A 20722-nucleotide genomic window follows, 5' to 3' on the forward strand; every position below is an offset into this window, starting at 1 on the left:
GAAACCAATTAAATGGAATATATATATATATATATATATATATATATATATATATATATGCAATGTTCGTATATATACAGAATATACTGTATACATCTTAGGAAATGATTATGATGATTCATATTGCTTGGCCTATGCAATTAATGGGAATATTAATACATTATAATATATCATTTTAATGACATTTTGGTGTGCTCATTTTGTTTAATCTCATGTTATTGAGTCTGGGTCCTGAAGAAAAACTAAATGAAGACCACTGTATTAAATGAATCTTAGGGCAAAAGGGGCAATTACATCTGTTAACCAACAGGTGGTGCAATGCATCTGTTCTTACCCTTTAAATCTAGTGACGCATCAGACTACAGGGATTCAACGATTGCTCATTCATCACAGCTTTTTAAAGGGTAACTGCATCAGTTATAACTGCAGTCGCTGTTGCTGTTGGTCTTAACTGATATAAATAATATTTACGACATGTAAACAACACTGAACAATGCCTGCAGCCTGCAGAGCCACAGAACAGAGTTTGGTGGTGTTCTAGAAATGCTCTGAGGGGACATTGATCTATTGGTTTGGGGATTGTTGTCTGCCCCGCATGCCCGGTTCACAATCACATCTCTTTCTGTGCCTGTTTATTTATTTCTCTGTCTAGTCTGCTTCTCTACCTTTCATCATCAAACCTCATTGCTTTTTTGCTGCTTTTTTCCTGACAATGTGCTCTGGTGGTCAGTGTGTTCTCTCTCGCTTCCTTCACCATAGGAGGAATCGGCACCCCCTGCGGGGAGCGGATAGACAGGCTCTGGGTCTCTGTATGAGGCAGCACAGACAGTGATTTGCTGGATACCGCAGTACTTGTAATTTGGTCTATATAGAGGCAGTGAGCACTGCGGGCACATCAGCCCAGTATTCAACCTCTCCCCAAGGCACACAAAATCAGTGCTGTTATCCTAGCCTCACGTTTCACTCTTTACAACTCGCAATCAACAACATCGTCAGGCTAAAACTTCCAATGACAGAGTGTTTGGAAGTCCAGGCAAGAATAGACTGCCAGTGACATGCTAGCCATGTAAAAGTTTAAAGTTAATATCATTTTTACTCATCCAAATTGTAACTTGAAACTAATGCAAGAATAATTTTATTTATTTATTTTTAGCAAATAGGACCCTTGGAGACGTCAAAGATTATAAACCAGTGGTTCTCAACTGGTTTTGCTTCTGGAATCGGGAATACATGTTAAAATATGTATTTATTTATTGACCACTTCCGGACACATGCTTAGCATATGACAACATTTTTAATACATTTTAAGTATATATGGAACTATTTAGGTAAAAATGCTTGCAAACTGATTACTGACCACAAATTTGTGTGCTGTATGATTATGCTAATTAAAATAGAATGTCATTCCTCCCACATCATCTGTAGTGAAAAAAACAGTTGTGAAATGAGACAGTTTGGCTAACTATATACTTCATATAATTCATTCAGTATGGAAATCTTAAAATGCTTAAAATGAATATAATTTGTTTATTTTTTGTGCCAAAGTTTGGGGTATATGTTTAGCCTATTTATTCATTTAATTTGATGTATTTGTTCAAATTAATCCTAGTTACTTACTATGTATAATCAGATGGTTATTTGCTTTTACACTATCGTCGTCCACAGCCCTATTAGAACCTGCACCTGTAACCCATTTTTAGGTCAATATAAACTATTTTTTTTTATAAATGGCTTCATTACAGAAGATAATAAGAGGCTTAAATGCATAAATGGCTCTTTTTTTTCTTTTCTTTTTTTTTACCAGTTGTCTAATTTGATCTGCTGAAGAGGGCAGAAAGTGACTCTGAAAATGTGCTTTTGTCTCCAAAGTTGTTCGAGCAACAATTACCTCATTTTTTTTTTTTTACCTGTCCAGCCCCTCTCTCTTTCTTTCTCTCTCATTTGCTTCATGCATGCTCTTTTTTTTTATTCTCCGTGCTGTATGTGCAGCTGAGCCATGGCTCCTTTGAGCTTTGCACTACAGAGCACTATCAATTATTTATCAGCATGCATAATTCACAGTACATCCCTGCTCTACACTGAGGAGGCCTTACAATCTCTCCCTCGCTCTTTCCAAAATCTCATTCTCTGTCTCTTTTACTTACTCTTTCTTTTGTCCCTTTCTCCAAATCCTGGCCAATTCTCTTGCTTTCCATCCTCTGTCAGGATCCGTTTTTCTTTCTGTCCTCACCTGAATCACTCTTTTCAATCTCTCCCACCTTTCCATCCTCCTCTTCTTCAGTGTTCCATATGTATCTTGCCTATTATTAAAGTCTGTCTTCTGCTTTCACTGTCACTCCACACATCAAGCATTTCCTATTTCTTTCTTTGGCAACTCAGATTAATGAAATGTTGACTACCTTGTTGGTCTAGTAAGGATGGCTGCTCTTCTGCTTCCACAGATCCCTACAGTCTAGAGGAAATATATGGTAGGAGGAGGAAGTCATTTAGGCTCATCTCGGTGGTTTTGTGTTTGGTTTAACAGTTGTTGCACTGCAGTGGTTTGTCAAAGGTTATTCACACCCTCACCCATAACATCTCATCAAGCCCCCAGTCCTATGTTCTGTTCTAAAACCTAGCTAGCTAGCAACCTAGTAAGCTGCCTTCATAGGCAGCATTTAAAGCATAATAGGATCTAATTTCCAATGCAACGACTGTTTCATACAGTACATAATTATGGGTATGAATTTTAAAGACAGCCTTACCTTCCTTCGCAGTGGTAAACCCAGAATCCTTGCAAAAAAAAAAGCTTTTTTTTAACATTTAAATAATATTAAACTGGCCATTTCAGACCAAAATTTGTATATTTATACTTATTAAATGTTGTTTTTCTCACATTTCTTGCATTGAAATCCATTGTGAAACAAGACATGTATATAGCCTACTTAAATTGTGTGTCCATAAAATTTATCAGAAATTTATTATATGACTAAATATTTAATTTGAATTTTAAATATATGGACATTTTTGAAAAAACTTTCAAAACGTAAACTGACTATTAAACACAAATGTTTGTGCTATATATTTATGCTTAATAAAGTAGCATGTTATTCCTCTCACATTGTTTGTTTTGAAAAAATTGTGAATATATTGTACATCTATAGTTACAATTAAAAATTATTAAAATGATAATGTAATCATATTTTAATCAGATTTTTGATGTCGTCTGTATAAAAATTGATTGTGAAGCAAAACAATTTGAGTATGTAGGTATTGAGTATAAAAGTACTCATTAATTGTGGAAATCTATTGATCATTTTTATAATTTAAGTGTTTATAGACTATGTGCACTATTATGTGCACTATTTATATTTGTGTGCACTATATATATTTATGCTTCATAAAAAGTATGATGGCATTCCTCTCATGTAGCCTGAATTGAAATCTATTTTGAAGTAAAATAATTTGACTAACTATATACTTAAAATTCATTAAATATGAAAATGTATTATTAAATGTATTTTAAATGATTGCCTACATTGAAAATAATTGTGTGCTTGTTACAGATTATCAGTCATGTTTCATTTAAATTCATTTTCATGGACTTTTAGTTTGTTTCTAGTCAGTTTCCTTTTTCCTTTGTTCTAGTTCCTACCCATCTTTAGTTGTCTTGGTTTCTTAGTTGATAGTGTCATTCTGTTCAGATGTACTTTCGTTAATTAACTTTGCTTGCTCTGTGTACTTAAGTTCCTCTTGTTTCAGTTCAGTTTGTCAGGTCTCGTTAGTGTTTTGGTTGTGTTTAGTTTGCCTGCCTTGTTTGGATTCTATTCAGTGTGAATTATTAAAGATTTTTTAATCTTCATCTTCTTTTTCGTGTTCTTTGACCAACCAAGTTGTGACTTTTTTGTATGGCCCAAATTCTGTATGTTCCAAAATAATCACTTATGAGGTCCAGTCTCAGTTAAAATGTTGACTTAGAAGGCAGCTGCCTGTGTAAGCAACTCATTACATTTTGGAAGTCAGAATCGGAATGGTTTCTAGAGTCATATACCAGTTCAAGATCGTCCGTATGACTTCTATAAAAATAATTTAAGAATACATCTAGGGAATACTTATTTTCAGTTACTCAACATAAAATGAAACGGAACACATATCACTTTTATTGATAGTCAAATAATCCTTCAGGGGCACAACCATATTTAAATCCTCTCGGCAGGAACACAATCAATTGGACATGTTTCATGTTCAAATGGTGCATTTCACCTATTTTTCCGTCTTGGAAAAGTGACATTTCCTTCATGTTATACATGCTGTTTCATTTTCATTTCCTTCTCTGCCCTCAACCCTTGATCTGAGGCTTCATCCACTTTGGCGTTTGACGGTTGAGGCCCAGTCTGTTGGTGGCATTCCTGGTTGTATCCTTCATCTGGGCGGGGTTTCGCCTCTGTGTGCCCTTCTGTACTGTTTCTGGCTACTGAAGGACCCTTCGGCCCACCTCCCTTCATCTTCCCTCATCCCCATTGGTGGTTTTGTTGGTGTTTGCAGTGCATGGGCTGTGGGAGGAGTGGTCTTCATGTAGCCTGTGCTCAGTCACGTGTGGCCGTGGCACTCGGACCCGGAGTAGGATCTGTGTGCTCCCCCAGCATGGAAGCAAGGGCTGTGGAGGGCCCGAGGTGCAAACCAAACTCTGCAATATAGCTGTGTGGCCCGGTTAGTACTAATCTCCATTTCCGCATCTGCCAGCATTCTCTCTCTTTTCTCTTACTCAAGCCCAGAGTATCTTCTGCCTTTATGCTTTTATCACAGTGGGTCTCATTCACTAATAATTGAATAGGTGCTTTTACTTATGTGTGCAAAAAAAGATTTGCATGCAAAGTCAAGATGGAACTATAATGCACATTGTTTTTTTTGTTATTATAATTTTAGCAGTTATTAAGTGTATCATATATCATATCATATCATATCATATAATATAATAATTTAATATAATTACTAATATATAATATAATATAATTACAAACTGCTTTTGGTTGCCACAGTGGAATTATTCGCACATTAGTTTTGGCACAGGTTTTACACCAGATACCCTACAGTTTTTATTATTGTACCTGTTTAGTATAATAATAAAAACAACATTTAATATATTAAAACAAAAAAAATAATAAATAATAATAATATGAATAATAATAATTATTATTATTATTGAATATATGTAGTTTGAGTAAATTTTGTCCTAAATTTAGAGAAAAGTGTAACTGTGAACTTAGATAAATTACAAAGAGGTTTAGAGCAAACCTTAGAGCAAACTAGAATGAACAAGGATAAATAAATAAATACTCAAACATTAAAATATATGTATTTATTTTTATTTTAAAATTGTTCATATATTTATATGCACAAAACTCTGCATCTGCGCAGTTGGTGAATGAGACCCAGTGTGTTCTGTCTTCTGGACTCTTCTAACTTCCCTATTCTTTGCCCTTTTTCCATGTTGTATGTCGTTTCCTGCCTTGTCTCTCTCTTCACATGTCTTCCTCTGTCTGACCTTTCCCTTTCCTTCCTGTGTGCCATCCTCACTGCCTCCAGCTTCACCCCAGTCTGCTTGTTTCACGTCAGTCTCTTTCTCGTCTCACCCCTCCTGTTCAGTCTGAAGGCCGCGCTTGAGCTCTGTGTTGTCTGCGCTCTCTTTCTGCAGCCATGCCTCGTAGTTTCCTCTGGATTTCATTCATTCATTATGCAGGTCTCAAGATTTTTTTTTTAGCTGAAGTGCTACTCAAATGGGGCTTGGCTCGAGTTAAGCTAATCTGAATCGCAGATGAACCAATCACACGTATCCACACCTGCTATAGGGTTTGTTGTTTCTTCTACAGCGCTGCTCTGGTCTCTGCCAACAGAATCCGTCTCCGAAATTAGTTATTACCCCACTGAGATGAGCAATAAATCATTTGTCTGTTACATTTCAATTCATTTTCAGTTTGAACAGGTGGCCTTACCTGGAGTTGAAAACCTCCATTAGGCTGACAGTTGAAGGGTTAAGGGTGACAGCCAATTGCTGTGATTGTCTTTTATTTGAGGAGGCACAAATGAACAGCTGGGCCAGTCCGGCCGAGCAACTTTTGACTGACAGTGATTACAACCTGTCAGAGAGCAGATCTTCCACCTGTCGTCACCTACCGAGAGGCGGCCATGTGTAAAAACATCTCACCCTCCTCGTATTCAAATTGCATTCATGAGTGGCTACTGACGTGTAATCTGCTGATATAATTTAACATAGGATAAGGCACAGGACTCAACGTAATGGTTCACAGTAAAGGATGGTTGGCTGTGTGAATCTAAATGGAGATGTTGTAAACATTGGCGTGTTTACTCCCACATTACTTCAGCTCTATTTGAGAATATGATTACAGTGATGGTTTGCATCGCCGTAATCAAAGTGTGAGCAATTTCAGTTCCGGCATAGTCATTGGATCATTACTGTACGTTACTCCCTATTTTTATTTATTTATTTATTTTTTTACTTATTTTCTTGTTTGGTAAGAAATGGTACTGTACAATAGATGTTACAGTAGTTGTGTAAGTGGATAGTAGTCTTATTTTTAAGTAGCATATGGTGATTGTCCTCATAATAAATTGTTTCATTAAAGAATAAAGTGAATATTTGCTTATAGAAAGTTTATCAAAGTGCACTATATTTGCTTGTTAGAGGAATGAGGTTTAAGACTTATTTGTATGACAGTTTGTCCTGAAAAAAATATTAATTACCCCAAACTTTTAAATCGTAGTGGGTAAAGATTTCTACAAAAGCAGAAAAAACTATTTTCAATAATGATAATACTATAAAATGTTTTTTGAGCAAAGTTTCCTGAAATGTATAAAATATGTGCTTATTTATTTATTTAAAAAAGAGGTAAAATGAAACTAGAAACAAGTCAAGTAAATTTATTGCAAAATGAGAAATGGGGTGCTTAGGTTTACCATTCTTCCAAATACTGTTTGTTTTGCATGTCGTCACCTCAAAAAATAGATGGAAAATGTTTATTAAAACATTTTCTGTTCCTTAAAAAACAGATTTTTGCTTTAATGGACAAATACACTAGCAGTTTATTACACTACACTGCATCAGCAGCTTGTCTAAAATGTATCAAACTCAGGTTAAAATGCATCTTGCTGAACATGTCAGAATTAGCTAATAAAACATCGCTGAAACTTCCATTTGATTTACTGCAGCTATATGAGCTCATCAGTTTATGTAATTCAGCTAAAATAAATTTAAAGGAGTCATATGGTGCGATTTCAATTTTTCCTTTCTCTTTGGAGTGTTACAAGCTCTTGGTGCATAAAGAAGATATGTAAAGTTGCAAAGACTAAAGTCTCAAATCCAAAGAGATATTCTTTATAAAAGTTAAGAGTCAACCACGCCTACCTAAAAGGGCTCATTCTAACATGCGGTCTCCTCGCTCTGGCCGGGACAAGGCATCACAATATGGCAAGGGGCATAACATTTCCGTCACACACTTGAGGTATTCGGCCAATCACAACGCACTGGATAGCTGGCCAATCAGAGCACACCTCGCTTTTCAGACCGATGAGCTTTGTAAAAATCGACGCGTTTCAGAAAGGCGGGGCATAGAGGAGAAACAATAATGTACAGTATGTGGAAAATAATGTGTTTTTTGAACCTTAAACCGCATAAACACATTTCATTACACCAAATACACAATATAATGTTCTTTTTAGCAACATCATATGACCCCTTTAAGAGAAATCAAGGCCCAGAATTCTTAGCTACAGTCTTGAACACTCAGATGCATCTGTTTGTTTGTGTGTATGTATGTATTGCAAGTGAGGGATACTCAAAGTATCCATTTGATGTGCTGAAGTCAGTGTTATTTCCTTAATTATACCGTTGGTTTCTCTCTCCCTCTCCCTTTATGTTATTTTGAAGTAAAGTGAGATGCCATAAATGCTCAGCTGTGTTTTGTCGGGTTTCAGCTGCAGCTGCTGTCTCTCCTGACAACCACAATATGCTGGCTCTCTCTCCTCATTGGCTGCTGATTTCATGAGCGATGATGAGTCCAAAACTCTCATGGAGGCGCAGACAGACAGGCCACATTTATCCATGTTTATTGAGTTTGCGAGGCTTTAGAATAAGGTTATTATTTATCATGTTCTTGCTTTGAGACACAGATCCTCCATGATCTCAGACAGAGAATGCAGCTGCATCTGGTTTTGTTATAAATCATTCTGCCAACATTTAAAGAGGTATTTATTTAATTTAATTTTTTTATATGCTTTTCAATTTTTTTCTTTTCAATTTTTTATTTATTTATTGTATTATTTGATTTAAAAATGTTTTTTTTTTTTTTTTTTACAAATATTTACACAGAACATTTTTTATATATTTACATTAACATGCATGTGTGTGGTTGTGTATTTACATTATGTGTCTGTAGTATATGCATGTATGTATATATATATATATATATATATATGTATATACCACTTAATAATAATTTTCTCAGTTTGACAAACATCTGCTTTAACAGAGCAAAGGTGACATAGGTATTTTTGTTCATCATGTGCTTTGTCTTCTTTTGAATCCATTAGATTGAGAGATAATTTGATTTCAGTTCATACCATCAATCATTTCGAGATACGCTTGGATGAAATATGAATATCTACCCCCAACACCCCCCACCCCATTTAAATAAGATAAAAGTGATATTAGAGGTTAATATGCACAGATGCTGAAATTGCTGCTTAATGTCAAAAGACGTAACATCTCCCCTACTGTGAAATAGATAGTGCACACTAGAAAGCATTCATTATATAAACATAAAGCCATAAGATTAATGACGTAATTTGATGGATGAAGTTTAAATATAATTTTTACTTTCGAACATGCGGAATATGTGTCCATCGAGGCATGTAGGCCTTCTGATGTTTTGCAAAGGATCTTGGGATACGAGAAGTGAAACATTCAAAAGATTTTAAAACATTTTTTTTTTCCAACTCTTCAAATTCATAAATGCTTCAACAAAATGAGTCATAAGTGATGGGCTTTGGATTAGCGACAGGGAAGGGCTTCATAAGCGGCATTCACCCTACGTATTATTTATTCACATTGAACTTCACCAGAAAACATGAATCTCATTATTCAAGTAAGAAATAGTCACTGCAAATTGATCCCTTGTTTCATCCATTATGCAAAAGATCTCATATTGTTGTTTGTTGTAGTTGACGGTCAGAGAGAAGACCGGTATGACCGCAGGCAGAACAACTTCTGCTGTGTTTGCATATACTCTATTGATATCCACAGTTAATCTACTATATAAAATTAATGTAAAATACATAATGTGCTTGCTGTCTTTTATACATGGAAAAACAATATATATATATTTTTTTTTTGATTTCTAGCTTCTAGCTTAAATTTTTTTATTTTTTTTTCCTGTGAGAAATTAAAGGCTGAAACATCTGGAATATGCATCAATCTAACTAAAAATATTATCATCTAAGTGAGGTTTCTCATAAATTTTAGCGCTAATGTTATAAAGCCTCTATTTAACTTCCTGTGCTTTTAGGTTTGTCACAGAAGTCCATCTCTCTTTAATTAATTAAACAACATTAATCTTTTCTTTGCATTGGTCTTCTCTGAAACCCATTAGACTACAATTTTCAAGAAAATGAATGTGTTACTTGGAGCTCCTTTAATGTGCAGGTCAATGTTTATTCTAATATAATGCATTCTAATTCAATGTTCGGTGATGAAGAGGTGATCCTAAAAAAAGCATTTTTCAATATAGAATTAAAAATAAAATTGTGTAAGCAGGGTTTAAATAGCAGGTGAAAATAAATTAGTAAATGAAATTTATGATGCAATTTCTTTTAAGTTTTAGTGTATTTAGTTTTAGTTATTTTAGTACATTAAAACTAAACAATAAGAATCAAGAAAGAAAAAAAATGAAATAGAGTATTTTTTTTAAATTTCATTTCAGTTTATGTTTATTTTATTTCAAGTTTTTTTTGTCAATTGAAACTTAATTGTTGTGCTGACTGTATAGTTTATAACGGGGAAAAATACATGAAGTTTGAAAAATGTACAATATTTACATTGGCTTATCACTAATCAGTATCATATTCACTCTTTGAGTTTGTTGAAGTGATCTCTCAGGTTTGTATCAGGGTAAGTAGAAATCATTTTAACCAAATTCCAAACTCACATGCTACAGACAAACACAGACCCCTTGCTGTCCCCCGTCTCTCTGTCCGTACCTCCGACCGCCTGTTTCCTGTTTGTTTATGTCCCTCACTTCTATGTCCTTCTCTTTCCTGTCCTTCCTCCGCTTCTGTACTGTCTTATTCTGTTCTCACCTCCGCTTCTCTCTTTCTGCATCTCCCTGTGGTTGTGTTTGCAGTGGAGGGGCAGTGGTTGGACTGGGCCACCTGGTCTCAGTGCTCTGTTTCCTGCGGCTCCGGCACTCAGCAGAGGCAGCGGCGTTGCAGTGTGTCAGTTCATGGCTGGGCAGAGTGTAAGGGGCCACATGCGGAGAATCGTGAGTGCACCAACCCATCTTGTGGGGGTAAGTTTCTCTCTGGTGGGCTTACAGTCTTAAATTGACAGGTAGATTATGTGCACAGCTGGAAATTGTTTTGCTGTCATTGTCTATTTAATTGTAGCGGACGCTCTGAATTGTCTATGGTACCAAACTGCAGAGACTAACTGCGCCTCTCATTTTGTTCCACATATATGCTGCTGTGTCAGCATATGCCAGTTAGCACCCCTGATAATAATTAATAAGTGCAAATTAGCTTCATGCAGGTGCTTTATGACCACATTCACACTACAGCTAAATATGGTTGTCACTTCACATGTTTTATACAACAGTTAGTGCTGGTCCTCAAATCTGATTGGCTGAACAGTGAAAAGAATCATTGATATGCTATTGTATTTTTTAAATTTTTTTTAGTGTTTTCACTAAATCAGTTTTTATATTTTCAGCTTTCAATTTAGTTTAGTTAAACTTTTAGTAATTTTGTTGTGTTACTCATTTTTTTTTTATATAAATATTTCTATGTAGTTTTTATTTTATTAGGTAGTAAGTTTAAGTTTTTAGTTTTCATTTCAAGTATTTAAAGTAATATTTTAGATTTTTAGTTTTAGTTATCTAAAATAACCCTGGTTCCAAGAGCGCTGATAAACAGTCCAACAGCACTGGAACATTTAACTGGGACATTGTGTAGATGGTCAACAATAATTCCCTGTAATTCATCTCTTGTTCCTCGTTTTCTTCCTTATGTGTAGGTGGAGGAAACTGGGGTGCTTGGAATCACTGGAGCTTGTGCTCCAAGACCTGTGACTCTGGTTGGCAGCGGCGGTTCCGTATGTGTGAAGGCACGGGAATCCAGGGTTACCCTTGTGAAGGCTCTGGAGAGGAAGTACACTCCTGCAATGACAAGAAGTGCCCAGGTGTGTGTTTATTATGATCAAAGCATCTCTCTTTTTCTTCTCTTCTGATTTTTTTTTCTGATTTCCTATACAAATTTGGTCTGTTCTACCTTGACAGTCTTGATCGTCTAATAGCCTATCTAGTTATTATCTCTGTTTCCTGCGGCTCCGGCACTCAGCAGAGGCAGCGGCGTTGCAGTGTGTCAGTTCATGGCTGGGCAGAGTGTAAGGGGCCACATGCGGAGAATCGTGAGTGCACCAACCCATCTTGTGGGGGTAAGTTTCTCTCTGGTGGGCTTACAGTCTTAAATTGACAGGTAGATTATGTGCACAGCTGCAAATTGTTTTGCTGTCATTGTCTATTTAATTGTAGCGGACGCTCTGAATTGTCTATGGTACCAAACTGCAGAGACTAACTGCGCCTCTCATTTTGTTCCACATATATGCTGCTGTGTCAGCATATGCCAGTTAGCACCCCTGATAATAATTAATAAGTGCAAATTAGCTTCATGCAGGTGCTTTATGACCACATTCACACTACAGCTAAATATGGTTGTCACTTCACATGTTTTATACAACAGTTAGTGCTGGTCCTCAAATCTGATTGGCTGAACAGTGAAAAGAATCATTGATATGCTATTGTATTTTTAAAAAAAATTTTTTAGTGTTTTCACTAAATCAGTTTTTATATTTTCAGCTTTCAATTTAGTTTAGTTAAACTTTTAGTAATTTTGTTGTGTTTCATTTTTTTTTAATATATAAATATTTCTATGTAGTTTTTATTTTATTAGGTAGTAAGTTTAAGTTTTTAGTTTTCATTTCAAGTATTTAAAGTAATATTTTAGATTTTTAGTTTTAGTTATCTAAAATAACCCTGGTTCCAAGAGCGCTGATAAACAGTCCAACAGCACTGGAACATTTAACTGGGACATTGTGTAGATGGTCAACAATAATTCCCTGTAATTCATCTCTTGTTCCTCGTTTTCTTCCTTATGTGTAGGTGGAGGAAACTGGGGTGCTTGGAATCACTGGAGCTTGTGCTCCAAGACCTGTGACTCTGGTTGGCAGCGGCGGTTCCGTATGTGTGAAGGCACGGGAATCCAGGGTTACCCTTGTGAAGGCTCTGGAGAGGAAGTACACTCCTGCAATGACAAGAAGTGCCCAGGTGTGTGTTTATTATGATCAAAGCATCTCTCTTTTTCTTCTCTTCTGATTTTTTTTTCTGATTTCCTATACAAATTTGGTCTGTTCTACCTTGACAGTCTTGATCGTCTAATAGCCTATCTAGTTATTATGCATTATTATTTTTGACTTAATCTGTTGAATTGATATTCAATTAAAACTATTTTTGATTAAGTTTAACTGACATACAGTAATTGGGACACTTGTTGACTATTACATACATGTATTTTTAATTTTGTTTTGTGTTTACAGTTGTCATTTTAATTTCTGTGTTTATTTTTGATTGATATAAAACATCAAAGTCCCTCAAATCAGGGTTTTAAACTATTTGTTGTTTGGTAACAGGGTTAAATAAATTGCATACCTTAAAATAAAATTAATAGAAACTAAAATAGTTCATTGAACATTAAGTGTGGTCTTCTGAAGTTGATAAATAACATATTGTGACGCGTTCACTGAATGCTTAAAAAAGCAAGACTTTCAGACCCTAATTTGTACCCTATTTGTAAAAAGTGCCCTTTCCTTTTCAGACCTCTCTCACTCATTTTCTCTTTCTTCTGTATTTAACATTCTCTCTTCTCCTTTGTTTCCATTTCTTCTCTCTTTAAATTGAGACGGGTCATTCTTGACAGAAGGGAATTGTTCAAAGTGCTGCTATGTGTGATTTGTCAGCATGTCAAGCAGCACAGCAAACAGCAGATTTTAATAAGCATGCCGTTGACTGCAGCTTTGGGAGGCTATAGATTAAATAAATGTCAGACATTGCCACAGAGCTTATATCGGGCACAGGGCTTTGATGGCGCCAGACACTTGAAGACAAAAATCTGTCCGATAGCTTTGTCGGGGTGTATTATGTTTAGATGAAAAAGGTAGGATTCTCTTCTCCATCTCTCTCAGCTTTCAACCCAGTCCCCTTCTGTATCTCACCCCTGGGTTGTTCTCTGTTCAGAAGAAGCTTTTGAATGAAAGTTGGAGAGAGATGTGTGTTGTTCTAGTCACTGATCTTCACAGAGTTTGCTTTGTGCGCTGCAACAACTCATTTTCTTAATCAGTACTTTTTGTCCTTGTTTCAGTGAAAAATCTAGAGACATAAACCTAATTAAATATATAAATAAAACAAGACAAATCTGTTTGCCAATGGGTAAGAAAATAAACGTAATTCAAGATTAGTAAACAAGACTTAAAATTGTATACATTTTTGTTTTTGAGGTAAAATTGATCCTTTTTAAAGGATTTTTTAGATATTTGTACTGACAAAAAGACATAAAAACTGAAAATGCATGTTTACACGAAGTTAATTAATTAAGTTTTTTATTGGCATGCAGAACGTTATAGATTTTACATATTTTATTGGAAAACAGGCACAACTCATGATTAAGAAATTATGTTATTGATGGAAATTCAAAACAATATAAAATCTATTCTAGAGAATTCAAGAGAAATACTATTTATTTATTTATTTATGTATGTACTGTATGTATGTGCGTGCATATGTATGTATGTATGTGAGAGCAATCAATCAATCCTAAATAGGCTTTATATTTAATGCCAGTTTGTACATGTTTCCTAGTCTTTTTTTTTCTGGCTAATTTATACTTTTGATTCATTTTATTGATGGAAATTCAAAACAATATAAAATCTATTCTAGAAAACAAGAGAAATACTATTTATTTATTTATTTATGTATGTACTGTATGTATGTGCGTGCATATGTATGTATGTATGTGAGAGCAATCAATCAATCCTAAATAGGCTTTATATTTAATGCCAGTTTGTACATGTTTCCTAGTCTTTTTTTTTCTGGCTAATTTATACTTTTGATTCATACTGTGTGCAGCACCTCATGAAATATGTAAGGATGAGTACCAAGTAGCCATGACATGGAAGAGAGCCTCAGCTGGAGAGACGGTATACAACAAGTGTCCATCAAATGCCACTGGTACGTCATTGCACACATTCTCTCCACTCACTAATTAAGGTCTGTTGGAGTCATTTTAGAAATATGAAATATTAAAATGAAAGTTCACCCGAAGATGACTTACCCTCGTGTTATTCCAACCCATGACTTTTCCTTCCGTGGAACAAACTGTTTAATATTTTGAGGAAGATCTAAATGACAGTTCATAGTTTCTTTGGCTGTTATGGTCCAAAACAACTAAATAAAACCCACATATAATGACAATTTATTGTCAATTTATTTGAGTCATTTAAGTCATCATTCACTGATAATGTCAGTTTAATAACAATTTATTTGATTAATCTTCTTCTTGATCTAGAAATTGCTGGTTTAGTCTCTATCTAGGCCAGTAATCGAAAGTTTGCAGGTTCTGTGTAAAGACCAGTCCATGACCATTGTGCCCTTTAGCCAAAACCCAGCTTGCTCAAGGACGACCGTTCTTCTAAAAAGTATATTGTACATTGCTCTGGATAAAAATGTCAGCTATGTGACAAATTAGTAGTAAATTAAATCCACTCAAGAAAAGATAATGATCCGAGCATGATTAGCTTCAGAGTTTACGCCACCGCCTACATCACATAAAACTTTAAAACTGCAATCTAATGTTGTTTTGGCCATAGCTAAAGACGCCATATCTCATGCAGCCTCTGATACATTTGTTTCTTCTCTCACCGTGACATGCAGCTTTATTAAAATATTTTATGATTGGTTAAACTACATTATAAAACTCCATCAACGATGCAATCGGTGCAGCTTCCAAAATCTACATCGCACAACAGGCTCAAAATAAGTTGGTTTCCACGCAGTTAATCAGCATTCAGTTCTTAAACCCATTGAGATGAATTAGTGGTGTATGAGAGGGAACTTAATGAGGATGTTTACAGCCCAATATATGCTGCCACAGAAAGTTTATATACTGTAACAGTGATATCAAGTGAGATTTTGGTGGACTGAAATGTCAGACGTTGCTGCAGAGCTTATATTGGACCCAACAAAAATCACATTTCTTTCTTTGAGAGACTGTAGATTTAATGTCACAGACTGACATGTTGTCGTTTTGTACAACATGACATTCATGTTTTCTGAATGTTATATATTGAGTGTTCTGCACTCTTCAGATTGGCTCAAGATGTTCTAACCCTTCCCATCGCAGTGGGAGAGTTTCTTGGGGTTATTTATGCCCTCTTGAGTACAGCGTGCAATAATTCTCAGATACTAGTGGAGAAAGACACCCAAGGCACTCAGTGATTTTTACCTAATAAGAACAGAAAGACCTAATAAATGATGTCTTTGAAGTGGGAGCACAGAGCAGAGTGTTGAATGAGGTCAACGGCGAGCTGTAATCTATATCAACTCCACATCCCGAGCAGCACAAACTGTCATGCTCACTAACCCCCAAAAGAAAGAACAATTCCTGCAGAGAACATTTCGCTTGACTTTTCCGGGCTACATTTCCACGTCTGCCTGCGTTCCCTGTGTGATTTTCAGGCCCATTTTTATCCTAGCGAGGATACCAGGGGTGAGGCCTCATTCGAGTCTTGTTGGCCGTGATCTGAATGATGCAAGTAGCAGAAATTTTAAGCAACACTGAGTTTACAACAGTGTAAAATGACATACTCAAAACAGACATTATACCAGACATTATCATATGCCGCATCCCAGTGAAGTATTTTATATGAAGCGTGTGTGTCAAACAGACCTTCGCATGTTGTTATTAACGGTGATAATGATCTGTTTTTTTTCCTCTCCCTGTAGGATCTGCTAGTCGTCGTTGTTTGCTGGACGCAAATGGAGTTGCTTACTGGGGTCCTCCGAGCTTCGCCCGATGTGTCTCACTCGAATATAGATATTTACATTTATCTGTGAGTACATGGATGAGGATGACGTGCTGTGATATCACAAGATGGGGAAAACTTAGATTATGAATATTAATTTGTTTATGCACATTATTTAACAATATTTTACTGTTTTGATAAATAGTTTGTGTGATTTTTCTTGAAGTCAGGTCTGTATTAGAATATTGCCATCTTCTCATACATATTATGAGAAAATAAGACTTGTTTTCAGAGATTATTTTGAATTAAATTTATTTTTATTATCAAACTTTGTTCAAAACTTTAAAAATCGTATGCTTTATTTTTCATTATTATTATTATTATTAATAATTATGATGATGATGATGATGATTGTTACGGGGCTGACAAGACTTGAGACGTGCGGATCCATGTGCAAGCTATTTATTAGCAGAAGACAGAGACGTGGTCATAGAACAGGCATGGGTCAGATAATGGCAGACAGGTGTATGGCGGGCAAGACACAAGAAGAAACCTAAGGCTAGCGGAGTTCAACGATCGGCAAACAGAATCAAAGGCTCTGATGGCTAGCAGATGGAAATTCATGGACCGAATACGTGACAATGATGATATTTTGTTGTTAATCTGTGTTAAATTAAATAATTAAAATATACAATTTATTATTATTAAATATAATAATACCAACAATGCTACTACTAGCAGTAGTAGTAATAATTGTAATGACTTTGATTACTTAATTGTAGGGAATTAATTATTATTAATTCATTCAGGTTTTGAAAGGACTCGGATCGGAAAAATTCGAGGTCCACCTGATTAAACTGATTTCAAATTTGTTATTTTACACTTTAAACCAACGGCCGTCCAGCGAGCCGTGACCTCAGTGTATTTTAACAACTTAATTAATTGTATTTCCCTGGCCACGGTCAACACAATTATGATAATTTGTAAGCTATTATAGTAATTATTATGAGTAAGCTACGAGCTAGGCAGCAAGCAAGGGATCTTTTTGGCAACAGTTTTAACCTTGAAATTATATGACACCAACAATGATTCTTTATAAATGAAACATGAATTTTATTGGCTACTCTAGAGTACATCAAAACTAAGCTAAAACACACAAACATACACACACACACACACATGTACAGCTCAGAAAATTGAAGGAATGAGTTAACGGAGTTGCATGAATTTTCAAGGTTCTAACACTCGTTTTCACGAGTGGTTTTGAATTCACCTGAGAGACTTCACAAAGCAGAGAATTTGTCTTAAATTTACTGCTTAAATTAGCTCGAAACCAGTTCAGCAGAGATAAGATTTTGTTCGTTACTTGCGTTCTGCTTGGTTGACCGCTGAAAGCCGAGTCGTTTCTCGTGGCTACTGGATGGCTGCTGGAGGGAAATTCCTTCGCTGATTGGCTGTTGCGGTGACGTCGGAATGACATAATAATAATAATAATAATAATAATAATAATATGTGTTACTATTATTACTATTATTATTATATTGCTAAATAAATTTAACTAATGTCTGGAATTAAAATATCCTATTGGAAACAAGTCTTAGAAGCGATTTTGCTTCTAAGTACATTTATTTATTATTATTTTTATTTGTATGCTATTATTGTATAATTAATTTTTTATTAATTAATTAATTAATTAATTAATTTATTTTTTGAGGATACGTGGATATTTTTTTACTGGAAAACAGGACAAAAAGATTGGTGAATGCAGTTTACAAAGTGATTTAAGGCAGTAATCATACTTGCTGACTAATTCAGTTGCTCAACTGAACTCAACTGACATTTTATTTGATAACTTCCATCTGCTCCTGTAAGACCCTGAGTTTTGTAGCTCAGTAGATAGCATGGATGAGCAGCTGAATATTAAGTAATAAAAGTTTAATACACCAGATTTGTAGCTGTACATAAGTGAATGCATATCAGAAGCAGGGACGCATTTGTTTGCATTTTGTTTGGTGGTTTCAATAGAGCGGATAACAAGCCACAGAAAAGCGATAGATTGGAGTTTATTTAAAGGGCCATGTGTGCTGGAGAAAACATTGCTGCTGTCACCAGTGTTGGGTAAGTTACTCTGAAAATTTAATTAAATGACTGATTACAGATTACTCCTTTTAAAAGTAATCATGTTACTGTTCTGATTACTTCATTTCAAAAGTAATTAGTTACATAGTTACGTTACTTTTTTTCTGTGGCTACATCCATGAAATTTACATGAAATCCCAGCCTAAACGCTCCTGATAAATATTTGATCATTCACAAAACTGTTATTTTTTAACTAAAGCAAGCATAGGCTGCTGGTTTGGCATGGCAGAATACCTGCAAATAGCACTACTTTTATAATCTCTAAAAAGATGACATCTCAGTTCATCGCAATCTCACAAAGCTCTGTTATAACACAATGAATATATGCATGATGAATCTTTCATAATGTCTACAATTAGTGTGTTATAATGAGAGGATTCGTGAGCATGCACATTTCAGCACTGCACTCCTGACAACAACATTGCTCAACGCAGCAAACGCGTGTTATAGCCTTATAAACTCTGCCCGAAGCTTCCGCCTTTTAATCGTTTTTATTTTATATTAGTTCTTGCTGCTTTTGTGCAATAGATGTATAACAATTTATTTGTTTCAGATATTTTATGATTAGCTATTTCTATTTTGCGGGAGTCCCGTGAATCATTTTATTCTCCCGCATCCCGCACACACACGAGTCTCTGCACTCGCCTATCAAGTCTTGTCCCGCGCCGCACTCTGTTGCGTCGGGTCTCGCGGGAGAGCAGGTCTCTAATCCACTGGCACTTGACTCGACAGTGCGTGAGCTACATCCTTTTTACAATCTCTAGATTATAAATCACTGCATTCTGTCAGCAATGTAACGCCGCAGTAACGTATAGAGTCCTCGGCTTCTAACTATACTCTAATTACTATTTTGAAAATTATAATTCGTTAAATTACTCCGTTACTAAAAAAGTAATCAAATTACAGTAACGCGTTACTAAGTAATGTGTTACTGCCCAACACTGGCTGTCACTTACTGCAAATGATAATAGCTGCAATGACCACTCAGCAAAACATTAAAAAGTGTCAATTCCATTGTCGGATCCCTACTCATTATAACACTCAAAGAAAATAAAAACCACTACTTGGAGAAGTTTCCATTTAACTAGTCCCTAACATAAATGCTTAAAAGCATTTAGCACTTATCACCAGTTTCACAGCTTTCATACTGATATGTACTTTCTGTCACTTGTTGTGAGACCTCTGTGTTTTGACAATGATTGATTACTTCCTAACAGATTCAACAGCCTGCCTTCACATGCTCTTTCTAATTCCTCAGCCACGACCTTTGACTTTGAGTTCATAATGCAGAGTGGGTTTTAATTCTGTCTCGACCGAGGCGTGATGTGACGGGGTTGATTGCGCTGTTAATCTGTCCACTAACCCCTCATTATAATCAGACAGTGCTTAATTAGCTTTGATTGCCATTTTCTGCCACCTCCTGCACTCACAGTACTGTCATTAGACAGTCGTTCGGCCGCAAACAAGAACTCTGCTAGTTGTTTCACTAAGGGAGAAGTTGTTTTCACTTTATGCTCACACCTTGGTTAACTGTAGATGGGAAGTAGATTAAGGCGGCTGTCGATACCTTCAGACTGCTTTCGCTTTGCTCCAGACCCGGATCAATATTGTTTCAGCTTCAAAGCCAGCGTGTTGTTCTGCCCTTCTTTTTCTGGCTTACCTTTAAATCTGTCTCTACCTTTCAGTGTGCTTATTTATTCTCTTTTTAAGTTAGTTTATTTATTAAGCTTGTTTTAAGTGAATTAAATGAAAGTATATTAGTGCGTTTTAGGCCTATACGGGTACACAAAGCTACACTTTTCTTCACATCCTTCTCCATGCTTGTTCGTATATTTTAGCTTATTAATTATTCTTTCAGCTACAAATAGTTTAGCATATATTACCATATTTAAATGAACATAATTCCACAGATTTCTAAATCGGTAGAGAAATGCATTAAAATAATTCCAGAACTGGTCTGCTGATGTAATTTAGTAGCTGGAGTTTATTTCTCTGGTTTTATTTATATACCCAGGGTGCAACTTCCTGCTTATGTGGTTATTATTGAGGTTTATTTATCAGTGTCTGTGCATAAAAGCGTGGTTTTTTTTTCTTCGAGAGCATTTGGGGTGGGCCTAAGACTGCAGCAGCACTCACAACTTCATAAGTGGGAAATAGTAAGTTTCCGATAGCACGAGAAGACAGCAGAGAAGCTCTTGCTCAGCACAGTGGAGTGCATCGTTTTGTTAACTTTGTGGTTTATTA

The 20722-nt window shown here is 35.7% G+C and overlaps 1 protein-coding gene across 1 annotated transcript in view; it reads left to right on the forward strand.

The window, feature by feature from the left end:
* Positions 1–16580, forward strand: part of LOC107712759 (adhesion G protein-coupled receptor B2-like) — a 219957-nt gene extending 203377 nt beyond the window's left edge. The window contains exons 5-10 of the mRNA XM_016518097.1: positions 4525–4689; positions 10395–10559; positions 11282–11446; positions 14445–14546; positions 16320–16426; positions 16566–16580. Of these exons, the coding sequence (XP_016373583.1) occupies positions 4525–4689; positions 10395–10559; positions 11282–11446; positions 14445–14546; positions 16320–16426; positions 16566–16580 (719 nt within the window). The remainder of the gene's footprint in view (positions 1–4524; positions 4690–10394; positions 10560–11281; positions 11447–14444; positions 14547–16319; positions 16427–16565) is intronic.
* Positions 16581–20722: the final 4142 nt, after the last annotated feature.

Source organism: Sinocyclocheilus rhinocerous, unplaced genomic scaffold, assembly GCF_001515625.1.
Source record: "Sinocyclocheilus rhinocerous isolate Xijiao unplaced genomic scaffold, SAMN03320098_v1.1 scaffold1590, whole genome shotgun sequence".
In the NCBI taxonomy this organism is placed as follows: domain Eukaryota; kingdom Metazoa; phylum Chordata; class Actinopteri; order Cypriniformes; family Cyprinidae; genus Sinocyclocheilus; species Sinocyclocheilus rhinocerous.